General features: G+C 40.8%; 1 protein-coding gene across 1 annotated transcript in view; it reads left to right on the top strand.

Annotated features, from left to right (window-relative positions):
* Nucleotides 1-12,424, top strand: part of IFT122 (intraflagellar transport 122) — a 453,095-nt gene that overhangs the window by 380,576 nt on the left and 60,095 nt on the right. The window contains exon 25 of the mRNA XM_085624471.1: nucleotides 3,140-3,251. Coding sequence (XP_085480597.1) covers nucleotides 3,140-3,251 — 112 coding nt within the window. The remainder of the gene's footprint in view (nucleotides 1-3,139; nucleotides 3,252-12,424) is intronic.

Here is a 12,424-nt window from a genome sequence, read left to right as displayed (position 1 = left end):
TTTCAGCCCTGTCTGCCTTTCTGCAGCTGCCAGACCAACCCTCATTATTTAAATCTCCTATTGTAAATAGATTCCTCAAAATACGTGTACATATGTTCCCACCTCCCCCTTCATCCTGCCAGTGAGATCTTAATTTGGTTCTCACATTCCTGATGTGGGCTTTTTTGGCTGTTCTGTCCTGCAGGGCTTTCTGGTCTAAACTTGTCTGCAGTCCCTCCTCCGGGAATGGTATTGCTTGGGTATCTATTCAAAGGTAAGGAATCTGGAGCTAGCTGTCTCTATCAAATGAACAAGTTACTTACCTTCAATAATGCCTTGTCTGGTTGAGACATGATCTACCCGCAGATTCCTTACCGACCCACCCATCCTCCCCGCACTGCAGAGAGGTTTCTAGGTCAGGCCTGATCCCTTTTCAGGGCCCTAGTTGTTCGAAACACACCAATGTCAGTGCACTTCATGGCTCTTACCTTCTGGTGTAGAAAGTTGTGAAAAGTAACTGACGTCAGCGCACCAAGGTGGTGCCTATATCGGTGACGCGGACGTCACTACAGCACAGAGGTGAGTGTCACGTGGAGCCAACAGATGCCACCTACAAGTGTGCAGGGGTATTGCTCAAAATAAAATCTTCCTTATCCAGTCTGTCGCCTGGGAAATTCAAAGGTAAGGAATCTGCGGCTAGCTCATGTCTCTACCATATAAGGCGTTACGAAAGGTAAGTAACTTGCTCATTACTGCCGAGTGCTCATTACTGCCGAGTGATGTCAGCCAGACCAGTCTGTGTACCTGGCAGATCACTGAGCAGAACTGTAACTTCTGAGTCAGCAATTAGAAGGTTAGGTAGGTTTGAAACTGTTTCTTCTAAAGTTTCCCCCAGGAAATTCCTTTACGTAACCCATACCCGTAAGGAGAGTGTCAGTGTATTGATTGCTGGATTTCTTTACAAAAATAATGGAACGTAACTGTGGTTTCCAAGCACTCTAACCCACAGCTGCTTCTGAATGTTACTTAGGCACTGCTGAACATACCTGTTCCTGCACATTATACGCTGCTTATTAAGAGCTTTATTTTCAAAGTACAGATTCCACATTCATTTTATAGGCCTGCAACCATGGCATCTCTTTCATAAAGACAATGAAGTGGAGAAGGTTTAAAAACGATTTGGATTAAGAGTTATTTTGCGACCATGCCGGCAAATTGAAAATGACAAATGACTATTGAATTGAGGGATGGCTGATACTGAATAATTTAACGAATTGTGAAAATCAGGAATAGAAAGCGTCTAATCGCCATATCTCTCCCTCAGATATCGTAAGAGTATACAAAAAGACCATAAAGAAAGAATTCTGCAATTTTAACCGGTAGAGCACAGACCACAGAAAAATAAAGTCACTAATTAATGCCCTGAAGAAGTCCGCGAGGATGAAACGCGTTGGCTATGGTCTGTTTTAACATGTTTGAAAGAAATTTCTGAATAAAGGATCGAAGAAAAAAACAACTCTGCTGAAAGTCCATGTTTTCTTATGGAAGATAATCCACTGACATTTACTTGTGTCATAATAATGTTTAACACTTGAACTGTATTTTGGGTGCTGGACCATTGGATTGTGTTTATGGTTATTTGAAGCGTTTAGCTTCAGGAGATTTAGGGGTTTTGGATCTCCGGTCACTAGCACCATGTTTATATAAAACTCTACTAGGGATAGGTGCAATTGTGCTTTGCCCCAAACCCTTCTTTTTTCACTTAAATAAATTATTTTGCTTGTGGGCCTCTGCCTGTACTTCTCCCCTGAAAGCTGCCATAATAGGATGCCGCAGTCAGCAAGGCGTGTGTGGCTCCTGCTGCAGCTGAGGTTCAGTTGCACGGTGCCACTGGGACCAGGAAGGGGCGCTGCTGATAGCTGGGCGGATGAATCAAGATTCCATGAGTGCCTAACACCTGTGTGGTTCCCGGGTGTCAATGAAGGTCACAAATACACCCCCCTAGGTTCAAGTCCTCTAGCTAAGATGAGGGGCAGCTATCCTGCTATAATGCTCTCAGCCCTGTTCACTATTTGGCAGCTATGTTGGTATGGTTGTCTACTCCGAGGAGACACCGCTCGTGCATGCTTGGGACAGTGGGGGTGTGGTGGGTTTACATTGCTGCTGCCATTGAGATACTGTATTTTATTGTAAGTGAATGTAAACGGTGCTTTCTACCCATGACAGGATGCAGAAGTACAGTAGCTGACAGGTAGCATGCTGCCCAGAAGGAGAGTACATTGTTTGACTAGTTTTCAGTTGCAGTGTGGCCTGAGTGGAAAGTGTTTTGAGTTGTGCGGAGGGGTGCTCTGGTCCTGTCATAGGTCACCGTCCCTGCGTGTGTGAAGGTAGGAAGGTGGGTGAGATTTAACCTCCGGCACTTCATATGAAGTGATGGTAGAGAATGATTGAGCAGGTCTCTATAGGTTCCACCCAGGAGTGGCAAGCGGTAACCCACAGGCCTGCAGAGGAGAAGCAGAGCCATCGTGAATGCTCTTTAGGGTCTGTGACAGAAAAGCATCCTGAGGAATGAACCCATGAATAAGAAAACCTAGGCAATGACTGGAAACAGTCAGGAAAGTGCCTTATAGGGTCAGTCCAGAAGTGAACTGAGGAGCAGTACCTATGCATTGGTTACATGCGGCCACTATAAATGCCCTTGCAGTCCTGAAAGAAGGGGCATCCCACGGCATGCAGTGGATAGAGTGCGAATAAGCCAAGAGAAGGAGACGTCATCATTTTGCCCCCACTGTGGGCTCGAGGGCCAGTCTTATTAGTTACAGGGGTTGTGTATCAAGAATGCAATCCTGCTTGTACATAATCATTGAAGTTCCCAAATTAATAGTACTTCTTTTAGTGATTAACGTCTAAGGGTGTCTGCAGCGGTTCGCGCCCTAAATATTGTTACGGAAAAATAAGTTGCCTTATCAACCCTATAAAGAAAGGATATCTATGCTTCTTGTAGCCCCATTTACGTGCATTGTTGTTTCCCTGTATACATGGATGTGCTCGATACAGAGAATTTCTTCAGTGTTGGTTGCCCACTGATAGTACTCAATGATGGTCGTGGTCCTGCTGTTGCTAAATTGCAGCTTCTTGTTTGTGCTTTCTTTTCTTGCAGGAGCTTGTTCCCATGTGTTACAGGTGCTCCACCAACAACCCTCTGCTCAACAACCTAGGGAACGTCTGCATTAACTGCAGGCAACCATTCGTCTTCTCAGCTTCTTCATATGGTGAGTACAAGGGCTACAGAGGATGATTCAACTTCCTAAAGGCAAGCGACTGCCATTATATTTGAGCATTTGTGCAATCGTTATCCTCTTCAAGCCCAGAAGTGGTGTCTCTAGAGGGGTGCCAGATAGTGCCCGACCCACAGATCTATTTGTCTCGCCCCTCCCCCACAGCTGCAAAAACAGACACACATGAGCTTGTCCAACCACCTTTTACTGCAAAGCAGTGTTGGTTTTCTCTTAATCCTTAAATCTGACTTTGTATGCATATGTGTATATATCTGTATCTTAAAATCTAAAGAGCAGGGAAGCATGGGTAGTTCCCAGGTATAGGTTGAGAGCAGCTCCTTTAAATGGAGCACCCCGCAACACGACCGCCACTCCGAATCTGCTCACCTCAGATGTCTGTTTTTCTAGCAGAATTTTTAAGCAAAGGATCAGTCCAGTGCCATCCACGCCGAGCTAGAAAGGGACGAAGTTTTTAAGCACAGGATTAGCAAATGTTGAAATCTGACTCTGTAGCTGTCTATGTGAATGTGTATTTTTATTTATACATCTTTGTGTGTGTGTGGCACTGGACTGATCCTTTGCTTAAAAATACACAAACACGAGGTCCAAATTAAACTTTGTGTGCGTGTGTGTATATGTGCGTATATGTATGTGTATATATATGTGTATATATGGAAAAGCAGACTCCTGTCTGCCCGGAACCAGGTCGGAACTAAGAATAAACTGCTTCACTCTTCCATCCTGTTACACGCAAGACTGTGCCCCGTAGCTATGGCAGATTGTCAGACTATCCTTTAAAGATGCATTCAAATGCAGTTAATGCAAACAAAACGTATTTACATAGTCAGTGGTTACCCTAAAAATATTAAATTGATCTTACTGCCCAGATCTGCATTGAAGACCCCTACAGCTATAATTTTTAATAACTGGTACACTGTGTTGTAGTTTGTATAGAAAGGATGTCTGAATACTGTGAGTTCTGCCATTTTTGTGGCAGCATTTCTAATTCTGATTCTTCTGAATATATTTTCAGAAGTAGTGCATTTTTAGCCACCTTTAAGGATATGCTGGTATAGACTTTACTTGTTGCTTTCACTGAACTTCCAACCCTCACCTTTAGCCTTGGGTCTCTTGGCATAGTTTCCTAAGTTCTTTGATTGGCTGGTTTGCTATGCAGTATCCGACATGACACAGTAAAGGCTCAATTCAGGGTGTTACTGAAGCCAGATTAGCTGCATTTTCATAAGCTCATTACAGGCTTAACAGTAACACTATAGGACATAGGGTGTAACATTGAGACACCAAGGTTTCTTCATGCGTTTCAGGAAGAGTTTACTAAAAGCATTTAGAGGAAATAAGAAACTACTTCCAATTTTTCTTTTGATTTCCGTTCTTTATAAATGTAGCCTTCCAGGCGTGCCTTAGCTGATAACGTCTTCCAGGTGAACTATTCTTAGCCTGGAAAATTCACAGCACATGAGGCTGTCCTGCCAATGGACACTTTGAGCAATTAGGGAGCCTTCTTGTGTTTTTATTACTTATAGTGCTGACAAGAATATGGGTGTGCAAAATATATACATGATATGCTAAAACAATTTGTATTCCACTCATTTTACCAGTAGTATGGCCTTATAGTACTAACAGCGTATGACTTGATTTACTTATCATTGTCAGTTTACTATATGTGGTTCTTAGAATGTTCCCAACATGCATCTCTTAATTGCTGACCTGTCGGAGAGCTGCAGATTTCAATGTGTGTGTCTAGAGGTGTTTCCATATGAGTTGGGTATTACCTGGGTTATTTGGTATGAAGATTGTTCAGCATATAGAACATAAGTGATGTAACTGTAGGTAGATAGAAAGGTTGATGGGTGTATTGCAGCTTTTCACAGGTCTATGTGTGCAATGTGTTCAATGGGTTTTAGGAGTTAGGTTTAATGTGCCATAATTAATATGTACTGTTGTGAAGCAGTGCTGTGGCTTTTCAAGGGAAAGAGTGAATACTATGGTAGACAAGTATTTGGCATAGATGTGCTTAATGTATGTGTGGTGTTCTGTCAAAGGTGTTCATTTGGAAACTGTGTGCGCTGTTTCCTAAGGGTTTGCAATGTTGCGAACCTGGTGATACCCTGCTGTGTGGTATGTCTGTGCTGTGTTGTATGTATGTGTGGTGTTGGTTCTAAAATGTTTTATTCAATGTTTTGGATCTTTTTTTCCTAGTTGGAATTGCTGCTGTGAGCATGTCATAAAGTTGGTTATTAATTTGGGAATGGGTACTTTTACCAACCTAAGAAACACACCCTGGTTAGGTCACAACAACGTTCTAAGAGAATTTGTGATCAGCCCTGATCGAAGTGGCACAAGCGCATACAATTCCCCATAAGAAGTGCATATTATGTTTGTTTCTACTGGGCAGCATTACATTTAAGAGCACTGCCAGCAATGCACTTCCTAAACTAATTTAGAATAAGGGACAATGAATCTGCAAAAAGACAGAAAAATGGTTAAAACTGGACGAGGGCAGCACGAGATATGGGTAAAACATTTTTAAGGCAGAATGGTTTAGATTTTAAGGTAGTATCTGACCTCTTTTTCACGACTTCTTCTCTTGATTTACTGCACCCCTTTCTGGATGCCCCAAAAAGAGATGGCTCCCACCATCTCCACAATAGGAGCTTTTCTTGATTTATTGCACCCATTTCTAGAAGCCCTGAAACAAGATGGCTGCCACCATCCTCAACCTGAGGGAGCTTTAGCCTTGGCAATGAATTAGATTCTTTTTTAAATGAGTGAAAATAACTTGTAATCATCTCATTAGCATTATCCTGTGCTTAGATATAGAAAAGTGATGTTTGTACGTATCTAGGCATGATCCTGGAAAATGCAGCTTAACCCACATAATGGAAACAGTTTTTGAATAATTGTTTAGTTTGAAGGCATACTCTTCTTAATATGTAGGGTGCCACATTTGTATATATTGACCATCTACAGATATGATCAGTCAAAATCATCTTCTACCTAATGAGCAAGTTCAGGTTTGAGCTTCATGCCCGAAACTTGATAATATCTTGTATATGCAACTCTTGACTGAAAGTATTTGCATGTTCGACACATGCCATTATAGTTTGCATTTGTTGATTTCATGTGTGAAGATGTGGATCATCCTAAGTTATAGCAAAACATCAAAAATGTGAAGGCAATGATAAATTTGCACTCAGACAGTTGACTATGCTTCATGATTGGAATCCGTTCTGAACTAATGTCCAGAATCTCTGTAGCTAATGACCCAAAACATGGTTGTGTTTTTGCCTTTTCTCCCTTATTTGTGTTGCACATTGCAAATTTTCCAAAGCAAATGTGTAAACTTTGTAATCCTTTTCCAACCAACCAAGGGACAGTAGAATCATCCGCATAAATTTGAGGAATGGCTTAGTATTAATCAATCTTATGCCGGTAGGATTACAGCACAGGTTAAATGCTCTTGCTATTTATTCAAGCTCCACTAGTTTATAAAAAAGAAAAAAACATTGTAATTTGCAGTGTCCTCTCGAAATTACAAGTACCTATTCCTATTTGGGTTCCGTAGTGTCAAATAGTCTGTCATGGGCAGCACAGTTGAGGATGCAGTTATCAAAAGCTAGCTGTGTTGGATATGGCCTACTCCAAATTTCAAAGCTTTGGGTAAAAGAGGCTTGTCATCTTCATTAAGAGTCTGCATCACTAAAATTCCAGTTATTGCCAAAATTGCTGTTCAAAGCTCTCCTTCATATACCATCAAAAAATAGATCTGGTTGAATCTCAATTCTGGAAGGCATATCTTGGTGCACACCGTTGTACTCCGATCAAGAGCTTGCAGATTGGAGCTTGAAGCTTGGTTTAAACTAAGTGAGATATAGTGCTTTTTCCTAAGTGGCACACTGTTTCTATCACTTATCTAAAGCTTCTTCCTCTCTTATAAAACAGGTTGTTTGGTATTGGAAAAGTCAAATGATCGTACTGTGAAGTTTTCCTTCACCAAGCTATTAATTATTTCTGTGGAGGCTTTGGGAATAAATAAGCCTGAGATTGTGAATCAATATGAACATTATGAAATTATGGCAAAAAAGATTGGTAGGAGAAAAAGGTTTTATTATGATATGGACCACTGCTTCGAAAATAAACTATAGCGTTGTCATTTAGTAAAACCAGGCAAAGTTCAGTTTTCTTTTAAGGCTATGTTAGAGCCTTATATAAGAAGGTTCTACATGAATTTTAAATTGGAAAACATGCAAATAGGTGAAAATATTTGGCGTCAATTTGCTAGTGGTGCAAACACCAGAATGTCCCTACTGTAACTGCGAGACTCTGATTTAAACTACTTACATTTTTGCTCGGGTCTGCCGTCCATGCAGTAATATATATTTGGGGCTGATCTATTCAAAGTACAACCCTCGTACATTTTCAGATGGTCTGTCTCTTTTCTATTAATTATCAACAGTGTGCGTTTCCTATTGATTGTATAATTTTTTTTTTAGGTGTTTTCTTGTTCTGTTATTTGATCATTTCTTGTTTGTTGTAACACCTGAATTTATTCTGTGTTCATTTGTCTTTTATTTAAGAATAAAAAACATAACACCTATCACCATTTAACTGTTCCCCTTTCCGTGTTATCTTGGGTAGTTAGATAGACCATCCCCATCCTACAGTATTCACATCTAGCCTGCCACAGATCTGTTCCCACAGATCATCTATCCCCCAGTGGCTGATACTCACATTCTCTGTCCGCTCATTATGCTCCAACTTGCATCACATGCCACAAGCTGTTTGCGGGCCCAATTCCTTTGAAGTGTATGCCACTGATGCCTCTGATTCTCACCCAAGCATTAGACTTGTCTACCTATGAAGTATTTTCTCAATCATTACCTTGTGCTGAGTTTTGTACTGTGTTTCTTACTGTGTCCTATGCGTTCAAGACCTGGTTTCTGTGCTACATATGCATTAGAGATATCGATGATGTGCGTGTTTGTGGATTGCCTGTCTTTGTGTCTTTTGCTGGCCACATGGAAGCAAATTAACTGTTGCATGTTCTAGGATTGCTCGGATCATGTTTTACATACTAGTGAATATATACTATATACTATTGAGTCGATTCAAGGAAACAAGGGTTGGTTAGGAGATTAAGAAGACCGTAAGCTTACCTGTTGTTGTTGTGTTATTTTGTGTTCATTATTCTGAGTATTCTTACTTCAACACTGAATTATTTTGTTGTGTCAGTAGTCATAGGTTCAGTGACAGGCTCATCATGGTGTTTTTCCTGAGTTATGGCGTCCATTTCTGGTTTGTGTTGTATTTTACAAAGGTCATTGTGTGAGTTTGACCATCAGAGTACATGATTAGCAAGTCCTGTTAGGGATTGTGCTTGGATGTGATGCAATTTGGGTATCAACAAGTGCTTCCGCTCTGGTTTTAAAGTTGTGGGTTAGAGAAGAGACATGATTTAAACATTTTTCTAAATGGCAGATGATCCTGGGTAGTGCATGTGTGCTTAGGATTACCTTTCCATAATTTAGGCGCTGCACTGAAAACCTTTGTCCAAGTGAAGGTCCGGGAATAGGCATTAGCCGATCAGCAGATGATCTTAGTGGGCGGATTGTCTGACATCTGGTGGATTTGCTTGTAGGAACTTCACCCTGCTTTGTTTATTGCCTTGTGTGTTATACTTAGTGATTTGAAAGCTACTGTGTGGTTAAATGACACCAATTTATATCTGGGAATACCCAACATAAATGTTTCAGAGAAGCATAAAGATCCTTGGGGGTCGTTGTGCGGGGGGAGGTGTTATGTAGATGAAGTTTGCTGTCATAAGTGCATGGGATGCCGAGTGAGTAATTAGATGCACAGTTACCAAGATTTTAAACTCTACCCTATTCCCTATAGATAGCCAGTGAAGTGATCCAGGATGGGAGTGATCCCATCTCCTTGACCCCCGTTAGAAGTCAGGCAGTGATATTCTAAACAAGCTGTAGATGATGGAGGAGTTTGTCTGAAAGGCCTAGGTTAATAAAGTTCCTTAGTCTAAGCAGGTCTTATGAGAGCCATTTTCATAGTAATATGATGGCCTGCGGCAATATAATGAAGAGTTTTCTTCAGAAGTTTTATGTACTAAAAGAAGGAGTTTGCCACTCAAGAGACCTGAGTCTAGTAACAAATCAAAATCATTGTAAATCCCGAAGTTACACACAACTTTAACCAGAGTAGGGTGCAAGCCCAAAATTTCTGGGCAGTAGTATCTGTTGTTGCCCCTCATGCTGCTACGACAACCTGTTAAGTAGGCACTGTATCATCACATGACATTATCCTCAGTTATTCACACCTTTCATGATATATCGATCCCATATTTTATTGTTAATAAGGTTTATGTTGCTTTCAAACATTTGAGCTGTAAAAGAGAAGCACTGAATACCTTCAGGGAAAAGGTGACCTCTTTTTAATAAGCTTGTTATCTGACTACATTTTCAGAGGTTTATAGTGTAATATATTCCTCTTCACTTAGTCACACGTATGAACTGTTTTGTGAAACTACATCCTGGCTAAGATCATGCCATGAAAGATTTCTGGTTATAGCACAAGACCATGTGATTACATTATTAGAAGCATGTTTTACCTGTAGTCCTAGGTCTGTGTGGGCATGAAACTAGGGCTTTCTTCCCAAATGCTTTATAGCACACCTTGAAACTCGAGCCTTGTGTTCTGAAAAATATATTGATCGCTGTATTTACAGCCATGTTACTAGACCACTTGTCTTTCAAGATAAACGGCACACCTACTGCCAAACTGGGTCACTCGCCACATTCTAAACTAGAACAAATCTTGATAATACATTCCTTCTTACAGTCTCTTACCAGAGGAAACTATTTTGCAATCTAGACTGACAAACCTTAGAACTCGATTAAGAATAATTGACAACCACCTCGAATTTTGCATAGCCTTAAAACCTTGGCTACTCCATTCACATGATTCCTAAGAGGTAGACCACTCCTAAGAAAACGGTTGCTATTTACTTGTACGGCAGCCTCTTATTCTCTCATCCCTGTGTACCACCTCATGCTTATGCTCAGCTAGAGGTTCATTAACAACCATTTCTCATCCCCGCTCTACACTGATAGGCTACACTGTAACACCACTCCTTTTTAACCTTACAGTGGACTCTGCAACCATGCAATTCTACAGTTAGAGTAAAACAATGACTGAGAAAAATACATTATGCTGCATCTGAACTCTCTGTTCTTGTTCTCCAAAATATGATCCCATTTCTTAAAGAAGCTTACTTGTGTTTGTCCCATATCTGTGGCAGAAAACTTTTACTGGATAGTCTTAATAATACAGATAGAAATATGTTCACCATATCAATAATCAAGGAATCTGCTTTCACCAAATATCTGATGCCATATCCAGGATGTGCAGGAGGATTTTCTCCATGCATATTTCTATAATTTATAGTTAACATAACTAAGAAATAATAGTGTACCCAGTAGCAAGATTTTCTGGCATTGCCTATGCATTATAAATAATCAAAAAGATGGATTTTACAATTATACAGTTCTATCTTGCTCTGTCTTTATCATGTTTTTGAGATTCTTAAGAAAAGTAATGGAAATTCGGCTTAAGTGGGATATTTTACCACCACTCCAGAAGACTATAGGGCTCAAACGCACAATCACACAAAGAACAGGGCAAGCACAACCTCTAACGCCCTCTCCAAATGCAGTACACCTGGCACCACAATGCCATCACTCGGCATGTACGGGGCTGTCCTACCTACTTCTGCCCTGATTATCACTTGTGTAATTGCTATTCTTTGTACTGTGACTAGACTTGAGCTGAACAGAATTCATAAAAATCAGGGATGCGTGAAGTGCAATTAGCTGGATCTCCTATTTTAGAAGACACCCCAGCATACCTTTGCCATAGACTCCAGCAACGCTTGAACCCTTTATGGGTCCCGAAAGATAGTTCCTTCCTCCCCAAGACACTCTACTCCACTGGAATCTGTAGATCCACCTTTCACTCCATGTGCAATATTTTTACCACATTCAGTGACCTCTTTTTCATAGGCTCTGGAGATGTGTCTGAAAACAACTGTTGTCTATGGTCCTTAAATGTCAGTACCCCTTTACACAGCCACCTGTAAAATCCTCTCCCCGTCTTTTGCATCAGTCACTGTATGAATCATGATGGCAGCTTCTGCCATCTTTGGGTTGAATGTCGGGACTCTCTATTCTATGGAAACACTGTTCAAATGAGGGTCTTCTCTAGTGTCCAGGAGTGCAGGGTTAGAGATCCACTGCCATTGAAAGCTACAAGCTCCTCACTTTTCTCACCCCTTTGATCTGGATTTCACCTTATCTGATTTTGTACATATTATTGTCTGGTAACCAAGCTCTGCTCTCTTTTTTAAGTTGTTAATTTATTGTTTATTAGACTGTATCTCCTCTTAAATTCAGCGTAAGATGTCCCGACTTTTGGTCTTCTCTTCTAGGTGTGAGTAAAACTTAACCATTGCTACGTCTTATTCTCCAGTGTAGTCACAGATGTATTTTTGTCTGTAACACCTCCAGTACTCTCTTTGCTTAGATGTTTCAGGAGATAGTCAGTCTTTTTTTTTGTTTAAATCTTTTTTATTTAAATTTTTTCATTTTAATCATACAACATGAACAATGCATAGATACCATGTATAGTTACTTTCAAGTGCTGCGATATCCGGTACAGTACGATATAAACAAATGAGTTATTCAACAGGATACTGAGAGAAAACTTGTGACAGTGTCTGTATAGAGGGCATATCAATGCCCGAGAGTCTTGCCATTGACCAGTCTTTAGGCATTTCAGACATGGTATATCCAAGGCCAAACTGTGGACATAGGGTAAAACAAAATGAGGACAACGTAATCAAAGGAGGGGCAAGGGAGTCGCCTGAGACCTGCTGCTGTATGTGGTATAACAGAGTGGACCAGCCCTATCGGGCCCAATGACAGCGACATTATGAAGCGGGGCAATAAATCTCTGTACCCATGGAGGCTGAGTGCTGGGTGTCAGGCCTGGATACCGTCTCTATGTTCCCCAGTGTTAGTAACTATGTCCTGTAACTTCGACACCATAGTATCCCATTGAGAAGCTAGGGGGAACTT

The sequence above is a fragment of the Triturus cristatus genome, chromosome 9, assembly GCF_964204655.1.
Source record: "Triturus cristatus chromosome 9, aTriCri1.1, whole genome shotgun sequence".
Lineage (NCBI taxonomy): Eukaryota > Metazoa > Chordata > Amphibia > Caudata > Salamandridae > Triturus > Triturus cristatus.
This window is presented reverse-complemented; position numbering and strand designations above follow the sequence as displayed.